The sequence below is a fragment of the Brachyhypopomus gauderio genome, chromosome 7, assembly GCF_052324685.1.
Source record: "Brachyhypopomus gauderio isolate BG-103 chromosome 7, BGAUD_0.2, whole genome shotgun sequence".
Taxonomy (NCBI): domain Eukaryota; kingdom Metazoa; phylum Chordata; class Actinopteri; order Gymnotiformes; family Hypopomidae; genus Brachyhypopomus; species Brachyhypopomus gauderio.
The window spans coordinates 15619267-15638770 of NC_135217.1; the positions used below are offsets into that span (position 1 = coordinate 15619267).

The window sequence follows — 19504 nt, forward strand, 5'->3', positions numbered from 1 at the left end:
AATAGATAAAATTATCTCTAGGTTTATTTGGCAAGGGAAGAAACCCAGGGTTAGATATAAAACTCTGCAGCTGCCGAGGGCAGAGGGGGGAATGGGGCTACCTTACCTTAAGGGATATTACTATGCGGCCCAGCTTAGGCACCTTATCAGTCTGTGTTCCCCACAATTCTATGCCAGGTGGAAAGATATTGAACTTTCAATCATGAAAGACCCCCCTGTACATGCAGCACTGGCCCATACACATTTAGACAAGCTTATAAGAGATATTCAAAACCCATGGATTAAAACTCAATTAAAAACCTGGAATAAAGTAAAAGGAGAGTATCAGTTGAATGATAAAATACAGATAATCCAATGGTGCGCTTTTGACCCTGGATTCAGGCCTAACTTATTGGATAACCGTTTTAAAATCTGGATTTCCAAAGGAGTAACAACATTCTATTCACTAACGGAAAAGGGGAAATTTAGGGAATTTGAAGATTTGAAAAAAGAATACCAGCTCGAAAACTCAGACTTTTTCAGATATCTGCAAGTACGCAACTATTTTGAACATAATATTAAACCTAAAACAGACCTTAAGGATCCCATATTAAAACAAATTTTGAGTGTATATGTAAATACCTCGGTTAAAGGGGCTATTTCCAAGATTTACAAAGGTCTCTTGGCGAAAAATACCCACTCCACAGACTACATTAAAGTAAAATGGGAAAGGGAATGTAATATGACAATATCTACAGAAGAGTGGTTGGATGTGTGTGAGTTTCAATGGAAATGTACAAACTCTCATATATGGCGTGAGTTTAATTGGAAATGCCTTATTCGCTTTTTTATAACACCAAAGCAGAAAGCACATTTTGACCCAGTAGGTGCTAAGTGTTGGAGGCTGTGTGGCTCTCGCGAAGCCGATTACTGGCATGTATTTTGGGAATGTCCGAAAATAAAACCATTTTGGGCGGAGATTCACAGAATTCTAACCATTATACTCAATAATAAAATACCATTAGAATTTTTTCACTTATTTATGGGGAATTGCGATTTTCTGCCCAGATCTGCAGATAAGTATCTATTTGCCATCTTTACATCTGCTTGTAAAAAAGCAATTACAAGATGCTGGACGCTTCCCGAGCCTCCCACAGTCTCAGCCTGGATAGACATTGTTAATGAGATTTATATAATGGAAGCAATTACTTTTGCTATTCGCCTTAAGAAAAGTAAATTTATTAATCTGTGGGTTAAATGGGTCGGATACATAAAGCCCTTAAAGCCAGACTTTGCAGAAGTATTGAATTAAGGATCACTTGGGCTTTGTTTTTCGTTTACTATGTTTTTTTTTCTCCCTTTTTTCTTTATCTCATTTGTCCTCTACACTCAGGTCCTAGGTAATGTGGATAATTGTGTATTTTGTTATGCAGTTTTTTTTTTCCTCTTTCTCTCTCTCCCTAACTGTTCAAAATATATATAATCTGTAAACAAAAAAAGGACAGCAAATGGACAAATATTACTGTTTTGCATCTGCAATTTTCTCTGTTTTTGCTGCCTTAAAACAAAAATAAAGAATTTCAAGAAAATAAAAGAAATGCTGTGCAGAAAATTAATGGAGGTCCAGAAGTGGTAAGTATAATTATTATTATACTTTAGAGCACATATGTCAAAGTCAAGGCCCGCGAGCCAGATCCGGCCCGCGAATTGATTATCTATGGCCCCCTGGATGATATTGAATTACTATTAGAACCGGCCCGCAGGCCACAGCCGCCCGATGGTGTTTTGTACGCACAAACACTACATTCCCCACAATGCAACGGTAGCCCGCGAAGTCACTGCAGCGGGAAGCGTCGCGAGGGTCCGCGCGGCGAAAATGACGTAATCGCAGTGGCTCCGCCAGCGCAATGAACAAAGTCATGTTTGCAGGGTTCATACACCTTTATAAGGTGGAATTCAAGCACTTGTACGTCACATTAAAGGTCCATTTCAATATTTTCCAGCACGTTAAACTTAAATATGTTAAATATTTATACATATACTCGAAATGATTCGAAATAATTCGCTTTTTATTCACATTATTTAATGGTTGTTTATTTTCCCCAATCTTAACGTCTTCACGTTCTCTCATGTTTCGTCCTGGAATTACAAGAGGCTCGTATTTGTTAACGTAATACAAGAGAACTATTCAGTCAGACAGATATTTGTTGTGAAACGAAGTAGTTACAATTTAAAACATTTTCAAGTACTTTAGCCTAAATTGCAGCACTTTTCAAACCTGCAACACAAAGCAACATTAAAATTCGGAGTCGCGCACTATGGTTACTCGCGAAAGTATAAACCTAAATCAGCAGTCAGAGCAGACATCAACGTTCAGCTATCCCCCTTCTCAAAAATGACTAAACGTAAGGTGGACACTGAGAACGGGTTTCAAGCCAGGTGGGAGGCAGAGTACATGTTCACGGAGGTAAAAGGTAAACCTGTGTGTCTTCATGTGATTTTTCTTTGAAGGAAGTTTGCTTTTATCTGTTTGCCTGTTGAAAAATGTTTTCACTTGAAATTACTGACAGATCCATAAGAAAATAGTGCTTTATTCATTTAAACATTAAATAATATACACTGTGTTAGGTCTTGGTTCAATAGGCTATGTGCAATCATTTCAATATGTTTTAATAAACATTATACCACAGTTAGTTCCGACCCTACAATGTGATTGGCTGAGAGGCGATCTAGGAGTGCCGATATTACGTTATAGCACTGTAACCGAAGCTCTCCATGTATTACTCCGCCACATACAGGTAACCTAGCAACGAAGCGGCGTTTACAAGCCAAACAGCGCAACTACAAACAAGTATCAAAAGTATCAAAATGAATTACACGGATTTAATTAAATCTATTGGCTTCGAAACCATTTGTTTCGATCTGAAACTGGAGGATGACGTTATAAATGACCAGCCTGATTCCTCCAATGAGCCTCCAAGGTTTGTCATGCTTACAAATAATGATTTGGATGAGCTGGAAATGCAGAAAAACGAAATTAATACCGTTAAACAAACGTCCTGGGCTCTTAACGTATTTACATCCTGGTTAAAGAGCAACAACACTGCAGTCGATTTTAGTATTATCAACAAAAATGAAATGAATCAGCTTTTACGACGTTTTTATGGATCCGTCAGAAACGTGAAGGGAGAGTTATATGGCATCAGCAGCTTCGTTGGTTTAGAGCTGGACTGAACATATACCTGAACGAATCAGCCGTGGATGGTCAATAATTGTACTTTATTTTTAATAAATACAACTTTATCAACAGTTGTTTTTGTGTATATTTACCTCTATAATATTTATTGGGTAAGGCTGTTCGAGTGTTGTGTAAGTTTAGCAGCGAGCCATTGAATGGAACTATTTTAACTGGCGGAGTGTTTTTAACCAAACAGGTCGTATTTTCTCGTCCTCTTTTACTCAAAATCTTTCAATAAACAGCGATAATGGAACTGTGGTATAATCGCAATAATACACTCGAGGTTCGTGCTATAACGGGTAATATCGGCACTGCTGTGCTGATCTACGGCACTCGGCCTGCGGCCTCGTGCCTACGACCGCAGCACAGCAGTGCCGATATTACCCGTTATAGCACTCAAATCAAATCAAATCAAATCAAATCAAAGTTTATTTGTATAGCGCTTTTCACAACACATGTCACAAAGCGCTTTACAGGATTTAAAAGGTTAACAATACTATGGGCCCAGAACCCTAATGAGCAAGCCAAAGGCGACAGTGGCGAGGAAAAACTCCCTATGATGGTGGGGAATAGGAAGAAACCTCGGGAGAACCAAGACTCAAAAGGGAACCCATCCTCCATTGGGCGGCCCGTTAACACACAAATTACACAAAATACAGACAAATACACAAGCCACACACAAATCACACAATCAGACTAAGTAAAGGTAAAAATGAAAGTTCTGGGTTTTGATATTGTCATTGTAAATGTCTGTTGATGAACGCCAGGCTTTCATTCCATGTCGGAGCAGCGATGCTGGTATTGTAGGCTCCGACTGCAGTGTTACTCTCCAGGTGAACCTTGGAGAAAAGATACGAGATGTAGTAAATATGTAACAAATTAATCAAAGGCCAAACTAAACAGATGAGTCTTTAATCGAGTTTTAAACATTGAGACTGTGTCTGAGTCCCGAATAGAGGCAGGAAGATTATTCCACAATTGTGGAGCTTTAAAAGAAAAGGCTCTTCCACCTGCTGTGATCTTTTTGATCCTAGGAACAGTTAATAACCCTGCGTCCTGTGAGCGAAGTGAACGCGCTGGGTTATATTGTTCAATAAGTTCACTAAGATAGTCTGGAGCTAAGCCATGCAGCGTTTTATATGTTAATAAAAGTATTTTATAGTCAATACGGAATCTAATTGGCAGCCAGTGTAATGACGATAGTACGGGACTAATGTGATCAAACTTTTTAGTTTTTGTTAAAACTCGTGCTGCTGCGTTCTGAACCAGCTGGAGTTTGTTTATCGATTTACCAGAACATCCAGCTAAGAGACTGTTGCAATAGTCTAAACGAGAGGATATGAATGCATGGATTAGTTTTTCTGCATCACTAGTATTTAATATGTTTCTAATTTTGGCAATGTTGCGCAAGTGAAAGAACGCTACCCTAGTTATATTATTAATATGTGTATTGAACGAGAGATCTGGGTCTATTGTGACGCCCAAGTTCTTTACCTCTGCGCTGGGGGTTATAGTAAAAGAATGTAGATTCAATGCTACATTATGTATCTTGTCTCTCGCAGCCCTAGACCCAACTATTATTAATTCTGTTTTATCGGGATTTAGTGCTAGAAAGTTACACGCCATCCAATGTTTAATCTCTTCTACACATTTCTCTATTTTACTGTTTGCGCCTAAATCATCGGGTTTTGCCGATAAATATAGCTGAGTGTCGTCTGCGTAGGAATGGAAACTGATGTCGTGCTTATGCATAATCTCGCCTAGGGGTAACATGTACAGTGTGAATAGAAGTGGTCCTAGGACTGTCCCTTGTGGGACACCGTATTTAACCTGCACAGATTTAGAGGTTTTATTATTAACACTTACACATTGGAAGCGGTCAGTCAAATATGATCTAAACCAGGAGAGTGCGACTCCTTTAATACCTACCGTGTTTTCTAGTCTATCCAGCAAAATGTTGTGGTCTACAGTATCAAAAGCTGCACTAAGATCTAACAGTACAAGGAACGAGACTAGCCCATTATCGGCCGATATTAGTAAATCATTCACTACCCTGAGTAAAGCTGTTTCAGTGCTGTGGTTTGGTCTAAATCCTGATTGGAACTTTTCATGGATACTATTTGATTGGAGATGGTGGTTTAACTGATTGGAAACTGCTTTTTCTAAAATTTTAGAGATAAATGGGAGATTAGAAATGGGTCTATAGTTGGCTAGAATCTGCGGATCTAGATTCTGTTTTTTAATCAAGGGTCTAATTACGGCGCATTTTAATTGTTTGGGCACGTACCCTAGGTTAAGGGAACAGTTAATCATATTAAGTAAGGGCCCTGCAATGGCTGGGAGTAGGTCTTTAAATAGACGGGTTGGAACTGGGTCGAATATACATGATGTAGGCTTAGATGAATTAATCAGTGTTGTGAGCTCTTTTTGCGATATAGGATCGAAGACATTTAGCTCGGTAATATTTTTGGATGCATAGTTACTAATAACTAAACTACTGGGGTTGGATTGGAGGTTAGGCTGCAATGTATTATGACTCTGTAGTCGGATATTATCTATTTTATTATTAAAAAAGTTTAAAAATTCATCGCTAGTGTGTGTAAGTGTTGTATTAGAACTAGTGTCGTTGATATTTCTTGTTAGTTTTGATACAGTCGCGAAGAGAAATCTAGGGTTATTTTTGTTGTTTTCTATTAGTGTCGAATAGTATGCGGCTCTAGCTTTTATTAAGGCATGTTTGTATTTGACTATGGCGTCTTTCCATGTGATTCTAAACACTTCTAGTGAGGTGGATCTCCATTTTCGCTCCGCTGCTCGAGCTGCCTGTTTTAGAAGACGGGTGTGGTCGTCATACCATGGTGCAAGCTTTTTCTCCCTAATTAATTTTGTTTTAACTGGAGCTACACTGTCTAAGGTATTGCTGAGTGTGTAATAAAACTGTTGTGTTGCCTGTTCTAATTCATTGGGCTGCAGTGGCATAGTGTTCGGTAGCTCTGGTAGTAAGTTTATAAATGTTGCTGCAGTGTCGGATGTGATAGTGCGCGTGGTTTTTGTATGGCGCATCTGATGTACATCGTATAAAGCCATTTCATATATTAGTAGGGAATGATCTGAAATGGCGTCATTTTGGGGGATGACTGCCAAATGTTCTATGTTTAATCCGTAAGTAAGTATTAAGTCTAAGGTGTGTTTACAGCGGTGGGTAGGCCCTGTCACATTTTGGGCTATACCTACTGAATCTAGTATGGAGTCGAACGCGATTTTCAGTGGGTCTGATTCATTTTCATAATGAATGTTGAAATCACCCACAATTACAAATCTCTCGATGGTTAAGACTATTTCCGAAAGAAACTCAGCAAATTCCTTAAGAAATTCTGAGTAAGGACCCGGCGGTCGATAGATGGTCACTAGTTTAAGCTTTGTTTTATTGCCTATAAGATTATTGCCTATTTCACCTATCAGAGCCTCGAATGAGTTAATAGAGGTGGTTGGTTTTACAGTAAAACCTATATCTATGTCATATATTGTGGCTACTCCACCTCCACGCCCTGTGATACGGGGCTGATGAACATAACTGTATCCAGGAGGAGCTGCTTCATTAAAACTTACATATTCGTCCACTCTAGCCCATGTCTCTGTTAAACAGAGTGCATTTAGTCTGTTATCTGTGATTATTTCGTTTACTATCACAGCTTTTGATGCAAGCGATCTAATGTTTAAAAGTCCTAGCCTTAGCTTAATATTGCTGCTTACTTCGCGTTGATTATTTAATTTAATTTTAATTAGATTTTTAAAACATATCGCCCTGTTATTCTTATACCTGCCACGGCTAACAGACACAGTCTCAATGGTTTGGTAGTTAGGGAAGTAAGTTCTACTTAGCTGATTTGCGTGGTTTGTTGTGGCTGGTCAGGCTCGGCGTAGCACGTCCTCGATGTTCCGGGAGAGGACTGCCGAGCACTCCCTCTCGTGTATTATTGCGTCATTGAACCAGTCCGGCCCTCGGCTTGTAGCAAATTTGTTTTTTTGGCCCTCTGTGTTTTTGACTTTGACATCCCTGCTTTAGAGGTTTTATCTGGATTCTTATCTCATATTCTCAAATCTTCTTAATGATATGCTGGAGCACCTGTACTGGCAAAATCCTGAGGGGACTGAGGAAGATTTGTGTGTACTTGAGGTCAAGGCATGTCCTGCCATCAGTTCCTCCCTCATTCCTCAGGATGTTCTGACAGCTACTCCTGTCCCTGTCGTAGTAGCTGATTAAACTCTCAAGAACAGTGCACCCACCCAACCAGGTGCAGTGTCAACAGTGACAGAATGCACTGCTAATAGCACCTTTCTCACAGATGGTAAAGGTTTTACACTGATCCAACCCACTGATGCTATCAGTTACAGATACAGCAGCCAACAACACAATGGACAACTCAAATAAAAGAGGAACAGACAATGTCTTAACAGTGAAGCCTAATGTTGCCTTTGTGGGTGACTACACTACCATGGAGCTGTTTCAGCAGATTACCAAATCTGTAGTTCAGGGTCCTACTAGCCTAGCAGGCAACAGTTTCAGTTCCTTCAAATCCAGGACAGGACTACATTCGCCAGGCACTTGGTTACACGGAGAACCAGCAACATGAGAGGAGTCCACAGTAACGGAGACCACTGCACCATGGTGCTGAACTTAATGAAATATATTCTGCATTCTTACTACAAAATCCACTTTCCAAGTTTTTGTGAGAACAATATATTCATATGGTATTTATAATCTTATGTTATAAGAAAAATTTATTTACTTTAAGTATAATCTCTTTCTAAATCAATAAGATGTACAGTTTGCTTTCAAAAATAGACAAAATATATCATACTTCACAAAACAGGTGTAATTCAGAAAGTTTGATGTAATTCAGTTCATGTGATTTTAATATTAGTTCCCACCATCATACATGCATTGTTTAACCAAATCACAAAATCAAACAAAAATGGTAATATAAAAAATAAATAACATTCAGAATGTTCTTAATGTTCACTAACTTAAATGAAATAATCCATCAACCCATGGTATGTTTCATACATTTACAGTAAGCTTTCACTAATCCATGTTGCTTTTGAGCCATCGCATTAAAAGATTTGGATATTGTTTACCACATACAAAAATTAAAATCCCACACTTCTGCAAATGTGGTGGTACAGCTCAATCATTAACACTTTTTGTACAGAAATATAAGGAAATGTACCATTCATATTATGCCTACTAGTTTACACAAAATATCTTTTTAAAAATACAACTAAAAACTGAGCACTAAGGTTTTTAGTGAGGTTTTTTAATGGAATGGAATATATTTATCTTCCATAATTACACTTAACATTTTGTGAAGTAACTATCTTTTTCCAGGCACTTTTTACAATGCTGTGTGTTGAAGTCTCATTGTTGTGAAGGTGAAAGTATATATTGGAGAGCATTTCTCGGACATATAATGAAAATGTTATATATGTGAAACAGAAACAATGAACTATGTACAGTCGTAACAGCATTCAAACAAAGATCAGTCCAAAAGCTATTCATCAGGTCCATATTCCATATAAACAGGAGCAGGAGACTGACAGATGTAGAATTTGCACATTGTAACATTGTTCTGGTAAGGAATATTGCTGCATAACCGATAGAAGCTGAAGAAAGACAAAATTGTGGAGTTAACTCCAGTATTAACATCAACTGCCCAAAAATCCCTGCCACAATAACCCAGAATAGACACTAAGCCCCAGCAGCTGTTCCTGGATCAGCTGGATCTGGGTTTGGGGCAGTCACTCGGTGGCAGAGAGCTCCTCATCCTCGCCGTGTGTGCTGCTGTAGCTGCCATTAAGGTGGGCGTGGGGAGACAGGTCCTCACTGATGCTACAACTGGAGGCCTCACCATTGCTATCATAGCCCAGCTCCTCCTGCTTATATGCTGCCCCCATCTGTGACCACACACACACACACACACACACACACACACACACACACAAAATTGGAAGGCCATTCCAATTTTTCTACCATATAATCAGCACATATCAAAGTATATAACACAACAAAAAAATTGAAAAAATAAATATAGGTATTTTGGGAATCAGTGTCCAAACTAGGGTACCGTACATGTGAAATCGGATATTTGACAGCAAATTGTGCAAAAACTGGACCACATACAGGCAACTTAATTATTACTTCAACATTGCCACTGGAAGTACTTTGAAACATAAAACATAGATCAGCCTTCTTCTACTCCATCCATGAGATAATGACAGGTGAAAATGACTCTTTAGTAGATTTTTTCCAACTTTGGGATTTTTTTCTATTGACACAACAACTTACAGCACCAGAAAGTACATAAATGACAAGTATACAAGTTTCTAAACATGCAAAAAAAATCCAGCCTTCTAGCTGTAATAGTTTTAGAGATATTCACATTCAAATATTGCTATTTAGCCACTTTCGCAAAAGATGCGTCTGAGGGTGGGGTTACAAAAACGGCTGTAACTCTTGAAATATTGAACATGGAACAGAAATACTTTGGATTTTTCCATGAAACATATCTGCCTACAAATGGGGAAAGTTTGAAGGGATTCCGAGATGGTCAGATGGGGACCATTGGTTGAGTTGATATGGAATTACCCATAGACAGTAGTTGTGCTGGGAGGCACAGTCCTATTATTTATCTATACAAGTTCCATGCCAAATGTAGACATTTGCAATTTCTGCAAAGTGCCAGTCTCCACACAATAATTCACATTTTGGAGAAAGGTAAACTGTAACTGTGTGGCTGGAGCACTTAACTCTACCCAACGATTTTTAGTAACTGGTTTAAATAAAATTGTTGTTTAATTTAGAATGAGGAGATACAGGCAAGTGGGTGAGTGTAGTCCATACATAACGAATGAAAACTTGGAAGTGAAAAAATTAAGAAAAAAATTAAGTAAATTAGTCTGAAGGCATCCTCACCAGTCAGAATTTTTGAGATTTGGGATGAAAATTTGACTTTACCAATAACTAGCAATTCTGATAGCTTAATGCATAAGGCTTTAGCTGGATGCTTCTTCTACAGGATTTTGTTCCCCTTGAATTGTTTTTTCAAATTTTCTGTTCCACCTTTAATCTCAGATTTTTACAGAAATTACAAATAAAAAGCAAACGTAAACTTCAAAACCCAATATGTTTATTTAAAACAGAAAATACTATCTGTTTCATATGGCAGAACTGTAGTGTAGCTGTTTTTAACTGTCTAGCTTTTTTTTGCTGTCTAAACTAGGGCTGCCACAAACGATTATTTTTATAATCGACTAATCAATCGACTAATATTAAACATGCAGCATATCGCACTAGAATGCAACTGCTATTATATACCCATCATTAGATTACAGCTATATGCTAACTAAAAATAAAAACAATTTATATCATGGTTCATTAAACCTTTAATGAAATGTGCAGCTTGTTGCAACAAACAATTATTGAAATAAAGATAAGGCACTGGCTTAAACAACAAAAATAAAGGTTTTTCTTTTGTTCATTTATCTCTGGCATCAAACTTCACTACATTTAATTTAGGTAGGTACCTGAAACTAAGGAATTATTCACAAAAATAAAGTAACTGACGTTACAGTGAAGACATGAATGCGTGCTAAGGCTAATGAAACAAATCGCCATCACTAATGTTAACTTTTACAGCTATCAAGATGAGTAAGTACTAAGTTAACACTCTGTTTACGCTAACTTTAGCACCTAACTAGCAATTTAGATTACTGAGATGACGATCCTTCTTCGTCATTGTCACAATCAGCCACAACATGCTTCAGGTGCTCATGCATCACGGTTGTGCTGCCGTGGAAGGCGGTTGACAATTAGTTAGACCAGGGGTGCTCATTACCGGTCGATCGCGAAGGAAGTGTCGATCGCGAAGGAATGTGCGTAGATCGCGTCACATAAAATAGTAGTAGGTGAATCGCACATCTGCACTGAAGGTTGTATTTTGATTGACATTCACGGTAGCCAATCTGCAATCCACTCAACAAATTACGTTCCCCCGCCACCCCGGTAGATCTTTCTGACTTGGTCATCTTATAAGTAGCTCGCAAGCTGAAAACTGTGGGCACCCCTGAGTTAGACAATAGTTGACAATTAGTTGTCAACTATTTTAATAGTCGACATAATCGTGACTAGTCGACTAATCATGGCAGCCCTAGTCTAAACTGTGCTGCTGTGTGTGTTGAGACCTCTGTCAAAATGTGCTGCTGCATGTTTCACTGGAGGGGTTTTATGAAAAAGAAAAACCAAACCCATGTACCATCTTAGGCAATCTAAACTCATCTGTAAAACAAATGATAATAAACAAAGCTTCTATGCTGCTGAAGCATCTGTTGTGCAACCCTAAGGCAAACAGTACATAGGTTCTACATCTTTTGGAAGACGTGGATGTGATGTTACAGGGTATCTGCACATTTTTAAATCTCAAATTCAATGACTTTTAAGACCTTTTTAATACCTCTCACAAGAAAAAATAATTATATTGCTGGGGATGGAAAATTGTTGACGGGGGAGAGGCGAACGAAAATTGTTGACTAGCGCTAGGACTACGGAGCAGTTGTTTCCTGCATGGTCCTAGCGATAGTGTGACGTGCGGGCAGGGCGAAGGACGAGAAACGGGAATCCTTGCTGACTGACGTCACGGTTACTTTATTCACAGAGATGCGCATACAGCGCACGAAGAACATAGACTCATTCACACAACAACGTGTAAACCTTAGACAACGACGAGCACAGGACACTGCGTGAGCGCACATTAAATAGACAAACCACATTAGCCCCACGTGATTACGAGACTATTCACAGGTGATACACATTATCACACGACATAGCCTTCACCACGGAATTCCACAGACGCAGACAAAGCACGTGGACCACGTATACACACGCCCAAAGGGGAGGGGCCGGGGTCCTCAACGTGACAGACGCCCCCTCCAAGGGCACTACCCGTCCCGGGGTGCCAACAGGACCGAGTGCCCCGAACCCACGACGATGGGTGGATCTGACGCGCTCAGTCCTGCGTCTGGGAGGTGACTGCCCTTGGCGAAGCGTCCGTCACGAACCGCCTAGCACAACCTCCCTGGGAAGACCGGGGAAAAAACGTTAGACACATTGAACGGCACGGTCACAAACACACACACAGGCAAGCTTACACACAGTGGCACGAGAGGGAAAAATGGGTTAGGCACACAAAGGGGAAGCCTAACATACATTGGTACACACACATATGACATAGGCGTCAGGCTTCGCGCCAGGAGGAGAGCGAGTAGGGGAGAGAGGTCCGGAGCTGCTGGCGCTGCGATGGGCAGTCCCCCTCCTGCCTTCGCTGCGAACCCTCCGCCGGGTGCAGCGTGGCTGGCGGACGTGCAAGGTGCAGCGTGGCTGTAGGACGTGCCAGGTGCAGCGTGGCTGTAGGACGTGCCAGGTGCAGCGTGACTGGCGGACGTACCAGGCGCAGCGCGAGGGAGCTCCTCCTCGTAGTCCATCAGCTCCTCCTCACCCTCCAGGACCCCCTCCATGGACTCAGCCGGACTCTCACCCCGGGAATAGTCCATGGGGCTGGTCCCGGAAGGTCCGGAGGATGCGGTCTCCCCAGGACTCCTCCTCCCTTTAACGGTTCCCACGGAGGAGGGAACGCTCTCCTCCTCGTCCTCCATGTAGGAGTCGCTCTCGGATATCCCCAATCCCACGGACGGGGAATAGTCCTCGGCGCCATACTCCACTGTGGACCTGTCGTCCTCAAAAGGAGGGTAATGGTTCCGCTCCTCTTCACCCTCCTGGACCTTAGGAGAGAGACCCACAGGCGGAGGGAGGTAGTCCTCCTCCTCGGACTCCTGCTCCTCCTCCTCTTCGCCGTAGTCTATGGTGGTGTCGGTGTAGACGGAGGGAGGGTACTCCTCTTCCTCCTCCTCCTCCCCAACATAGTCCACGGTGGGAGCGGAGTAGATGGATGGAGGGTAATCCTCCTCTGACTCCTCCTCGGAGTCCCCCTCCCCGAATTCGCTCTCTGGGGTGGACTTCGTAGCACCGAAGACGCAGGAGTCCATCCTCAGAGGCGAAAGGGTGCGTGCTGGAGGGGGGTGTCGCTGGCGCTCACGCCAAATCCGCACCACCCCCTCGTGGAGCTCCTTGGCCAACTCGGGGTCCTGCGTCCTCCGTGCCGCGGCCAGCTGGAACGCGCAGACGGGATCCTGCTCCAGCTGTTCCTGCGTCGGTGGGTCCTCCTCCTCTTCAAGCTCGCCCTCTTGTGGCGACGCCTGGTAGAACTCCGGGCCGCTCACTCTTATGGGCGACCCTTCCCGGGAAGGTGCGGGGTGCCGCTCTCGCCACACTCGGACCGCAGTCCGGTGGTACTCCTCCTTCAGCTCGGGAATAGTGGTTTCCCGAGCCGCGCAGAGCAGGTAGGAGCACTCTGGGTCCTCCATGAGCTGCATCCGAGTCGGCAGATCTTCGCAGCGTGGGGGAGAAGATGAAGAGCGGTGATGCCGCTTAATGGGCTTCTTGCCCTTCTTCGGCTTTCCTTTGTAGCCTGGCATTGTTAGGGTGTCTCTGACGGCTCGTCGTTCTGTGACGTGTGGGCAGGGCGAAGGACGAGACACGGGAATCCTTGCTGACTGACGTCACGGTTACTTTATTCACAGAGAAGCGCATACAGCGCACGAAGAACATAGACTCATTCACACAACGTGTAAACCTTGTTGTGTGAATCTGTGGAGATCTGTGGATCTTCGTGGTTGTGGTTATGTCTTGTGATAATCCGTCTCACCTGTGGCCCGTCTCGTAATCACGTGGGGATTATGTGGTTCGTCTATTTAATGTGCGCTCGCGCAGTGTCCTGTGCTCGTCGTTGTCTAAGTTTGCACGTTGTGCGTGTCTATCTGGATGTTATACATGCGCTATTGCGCAATATCTGTACAAATAAACGTGACGTCTGTCGCAGCCAGGGATTCTGTGTCTCATCCTTCGCTCCACCCCGAACGTCACACTCAGAGACATTCTGGATGGTGTTGTATATTGTAACAATTGAGGTTTCCCACAGTTGAACAAACTGAGGTATATATTCCATGCATAACTAAAATAACCCTCCTCAAGCACCTCCATATTTGAGAAAAACCCACAAAAAGACAGCATATTTTCCACAGCATATGACAGAATATTTACACACGTCAATTTGCCTAACACCTGAGATTATTTTTATGGCTCATTTTCAGAATGACATCACATTCCTCAGAAATGCTGGTAATAAATACATAACCCCACCTTCCCATGTAAAACAAATCCTGTCCAAATAGGACATTGGACAAATAGCTAAGAGACCAATCCAAGTCTCAATCACAATCAAAATATTGTTACATGTCTAGTATTTACAGTCACAATAAATGTCATCCAGACTACAGTAAATAGGTACAGCTATAGGTTGTCTTCTTTTTTCGGCAATTCCCATTTAGGGTTCGCCACAGCGGATCAAACTCCTCCATCTGGCCCTGTCCTTAGTGCAGCGTTTCTCAAAGTGTGCGGCCATGGGTATTGCAGGTGGGGCGCAAGCAATTGGAAGAAATCAACCTTTTTAAGCCTGTCGTTTTAATGCCTGTTCGTTTTGCATAAGCCCCGGATGTGAACCAGGGCTAGATTAGCGTTCGCCCCCGTCAACAAACTTTATGCCATCCACACCACCCTGCCTGCACTCTCTTCTTTACCTCTCTTTCACTTCCTCCATTACTCTGTACCCTCGACCCCAAGTAGGTAAACTCGTCAATCTTCACCAAATCAACTCCTTGTAACTGGACATGTCCACTGTCTGCCCTCTCATTCACACACATGTACTCTGTTTTACTCCTGCTCACTTTCATTCCCCTGCTCTCCAAAGCATATCTCCATCTTTCCAAGCTCACCTCCACCTCCTCCCTACTCTCACTACAGATCACAATGTCATCAGCAAACATCATAGTCCAAGGGGACTCCTGCCTAACCTCGTCCGTCAGTCTGTCCATGACAATTGCGAACATGAAGGGCAGCTCCTGTCTCAGTACTCTATCATAAGCTTTCTCTAAGTCAACAAACACCGTACTCTATCATAAGCTTTCTCTAAGTCAACAAACACACAATGTAACTCAATCAATCAATCAAAGTTTATTTGTATAGCGCTTTTCACAACACATGTTGTCACAAAGCGCTTTACAGGATTTAAAAGGTTAACAATACTATGGGTCCAGAACCCTAATGAGCAAGCCAAAGGCAACAGTGGCGAAGAAAAACTCCTTCTGTCCTTCCCTATACTTCTCCATTGACACTCTCAAAGCAAACATAGCATCTGTGGTGCACTTAGCTGGCATGAAACCATACTGCTGCTCACAGATCTCTACCTCTCCTCTAAGCCTAGCTTCCACTACTCTTTCCCAGATTTTCAGGCTGATCAACTTTTTCTTGAAAATCGGCACCATTATGCTTCGTCTCCACTCCTCAGGCATCTTCTGACCTTCCAAGATTCTGTTAAATAATCCAGTCAAAAACTCCACTGCTGTCCCTCTCAAACATTTCCATGCCTCCCCTGGAATCATCTGGTCCAACTGCCTTACCACACTTACTTCCACAGACCTTACTTCCTCCTTGCTCACCTGGGGCACTTCCTGATTCACAACCTCTACCTCTTCTAACCTTCTTTCCCTTTCATTCTCTTGATTCATCAGTTCCTCAAAATACTCCTTACACCTTCCCAAGACACTCTCCTCACCAGACAACACATTTCCATCTTTATCCTTTATCGTCCTAACCTGCTGCACATCCTGCCCATCACGTAGGGGTGGGCGATATGAGAAAAAATTGTATTACGATGTCTTTTCATAAAATCACGATTTCGATTTTTTATCACGATCTTCCATCCAAAAAAATTTTAAATACTTGGGGCTACAAAGCTTTCTTTTTAAGCAGATTTAAATGAATGATATTGCAATTTTCCATGTGCAAACATTGTAAACAAAAAATGTCAACAACACACGTGACACTGTTTGTCACGTAGGGCTACGCCCCCTTCTCCTAGCTGTCACTCCGGTTTCCCTGTTCCTTGTGTCTGTGTTGTTCCCTGCGCCTGTTTGTCACGTAGGGCTACGCCCCCTTCTCCTAGCTGTCACTCCGGTTTCCCTGTTCCTTGTGTCTGTGTTGTTCCCTGCGCCTTGAGCCCATCTGTTTCTATGGTTTCCCTATGTCTGCCACACCCATGTTGTTATTGTCTTCACCTGTTTCTATTCTAGTTCAATGTATTTATAGTCCCCGTGTCTCCCATGTCAGTATCGGTTATTTTGTGCTACTTACCTGTTTGTTCTCTTGCCTCGTTCGTGCTCTAGTGGATTTAACTGTTTCTGTTTAGTCTTCGTCGTAAGTACGTTCAGCCTAGTCTTTGTTTCCCCTGCCTTGTTTTGTTCTTTGTGCCACCATGCCCGTTTATATTTCATGTTCGGACTGCCTACCTGTTATGACCACTGCCCGGTATTACGACTCTGCCTTTGGAATTCCATTCAATAAATCTCGTTCTCCTCAGCGTTTGTGTCCGCCTCCCTGCTCTGCGTCACGCAGTTCGTTACACTGTTAAAGTGCACTATTGCACTAATTATTTCCCAGCACGTTAAACTTAAAGTTAAATATTTATACATATAGTCTAAATGATTCGATATAATTCACTTTTTTTAACACATTATTTAATGGTTGTTTATTTTCAAAACGCCCAATCTTAATGTCTTCATGTTCTCTCATGTTTCGTCCTGGAATTACAAGAGGCTCGTATTTGTTAACGTAATACAAGAGAACTGTTCAGTCAGATAGCTATTTGATGTGAAACTAAGTAGTTACAATTTCAAGCATTTTCAAGTAGGCTACTTAGCCTAAATTCCAGCACTTTTCAAAACTGAAACACAAAGCAACATTAAAATTCGTCAGGTAAATGTTCCTTCCCCTGTTTTTGAGGGATGTTTCTTTATACTACCACATATTGTTCGCGCGAGGTGTGGCGGAGTCACGCACTATGGTCACTTGTGAGGTGGCTGCCCCCGCTGCCCGCATTGTTTCATTTTCGGCACATTCCTTGGGATGCCTACGTCTCAAGTGATTGAATAAATTTGTTGTACTGGCATCAGACGTTTTCACGTGTTCTTTGCACACTTTACATATCACTGTAGTTTGGTCTTGGTCAGTGGAAGAAAATTCTAATGAATTTCAGATTACAGATGTAGATTTCCTCTTCTTTACCAGCTCCTCGGTTTGGCTTTCAGCTATCGTTGTCCACGCAGTTTTTAGTTTTTACAAACACAACATGGAGGCGTGGAAGACGCACAGTTCGCTGTGATTGGTCAGTCCTACGCCCTACATCTGCCACATCGGTGGGAACCAGCATTAAAAAATGTCATTGCGCTGATTGGCAAAGGCGATCTATACGATTTCTCTAATTTGGTAGATCGCCTGCGATTCTCCACTCGTTATCGCCATTCACGATTTTATATCGTCATATTGTGCACCCCTACCATCACGGATTCTCTGTCTGGCCAATCTGTACAGATCCTTTTCCCCTTCCTTAGTGTCCAACTTCTCATACAGCTTGCTATATGCCTTCTCTTTAGCTTCTGCCACTGCTCTCTTTGCCTTGCGACACATCTCCTTGTACCTCTGTCTACTTTCTTCATCTCTCTGAAAATCCCAATTCTTTTTAGCCAACCGCTTTCCTCTCAAACTTTCCTGAACCACGACTCCTTGTCTATCTTCCTCTGTCCTGAGGTCACACCAAGTACCTTCCTAGCCACATCCCTCACTGCATTTGAAGTCTCATACCAGGAATCCAGAACACCATCACCATTACCCAGTACCTGCCTCACCTCATCCCTGAATTTTACACCACAGTCCTCATCCTTTAACTTCCACCACCTGATCTTAGGTTCAGCTCTCACTCTCTTCCTCTTCTTCACCTCCAAAACCATCCTACATATCACCATCCTATGCTGTTTAGCTACACTCTCCCCTGGTAACACCTTGCAATCACTAACCTCTTTCAGGTCTTGTCTCCTACAGAGGATATAGTCGACCTGTCTGCATCTTCCCCCAGCATATTCCTTTCTTTAACACCATATCTACCCAACACCTCCTCATCACCACTGTTTCCTCCACCAACATGTCCATTTAAACCTGCTCCAATAACCACTCTCTCTTCTTTAGGAACCTGCAAAACAACTTCAGCTAACTCTCTCCAGTATTCTTATTTCTCCTCCACGTCACAACCTACCTGAGGAGCATAAGCACTGATGACATTCATCATCAACCCATCAATCTCTAACTTTACACAGATCACCCTGTCACATACTCTCTTTACACTCCACTACACTCTTACTAAACTCATCCTTCAGGATTACCCCTACTCCATTTCTCTTCCTGTCTACACCATGATAAAAGAGTTTGAAGCCACCACCAATGCTCCTGGCCTTGCTCCCCTTCCACTTGGTCTCCTGTACACACAGTATATCTATCTTCCTCCTCTCCATCACATCAGCTAACTCTCTCCCTTTACCTGTCATAGAGCCCACATTCAATGTACCAACTCTAACCTCCACCCTCCTGCTCTGCCTCCTCTCCTTCAGCTTCAGAACCCTCTTCCCCCCTCTCCTCCTCATCCCAACAGTAGTCCAATTTCCACTAATGCCCTGTTGGACAACAGCACCAGTGGTGGTCGTTGTTAACCCGGGCCTCGACCGATCCGGTATGGAATTTCTGTTTTTGATCCGCATCATTTGATTTGGCGCAGTTTTTACACCGGATGCCCTTCCTGACGCAACCCTCCCTATTTATCCGGGCTTGGGACCGGCACTAAAATACACTGGTGTGTGCACCCTAGTGGCTAGGTTATATATATATATAGGTACAGCTATAGGTAAAAACATAAACTTACAAGTGTTACATTGCTTCAGATGCTATAGAATTAGCTCAGATTTTTTATTCTTGAGAGCACAGTTATGTGTGAGATGACATATTTAAATCCAGTGTAGTGGACTACACTGTTAGTTACAAGGCACATTTTAAACAGGCACTCGTGTTTACTGTGTATTCAAGACTTACCTGTGTGGTTTTGGCACTGCGCTGCTGCTGCTCCAAGTCTCTGTTGCTCCACCTCCTGGAGGCAGAACTCTCATTCCGCTCCCTGCTGCTGTCCCGCCCATATGCTCGCCTCCTCTCCTTCCTTCCTCTGGGACACATGAATAAAA

At 42.4% G+C, this 19504-nt stretch overlaps 1 protein-coding gene across 8 annotated transcripts in view; it reads right to left on the reverse strand.

Moving 5' to 3' along the window:
- srek1 (splicing regulatory glutamine/lysine-rich protein 1) overlaps nt 1-19504 on the reverse strand; it is a 60811-nt gene that overhangs the window by 28403 nt on the left and 12904 nt on the right. For 7 of the 8 annotated variants that reach the window (XM_077012061.1, XM_077012066.1, XM_077012060.1 and 4 more), the window contains 2 exons: nt 19359-19485; nt 3629-9172 (listed from right to left, as the gene is read on the reverse strand). In XM_077012061.1, the coding sequence (XP_076868176.1) occupies nt 9017-9172; nt 19359-19485 (283 nt within the window). In that variant the 3' untranslated portion in view covers nt 3629-9016. Of the gene's footprint in view, nt 1-3628; nt 9173-19358; nt 19486-19504 lie in introns of those variants that run through there. The other variant, XM_077012063.1, reaches the window with a different exon arrangement.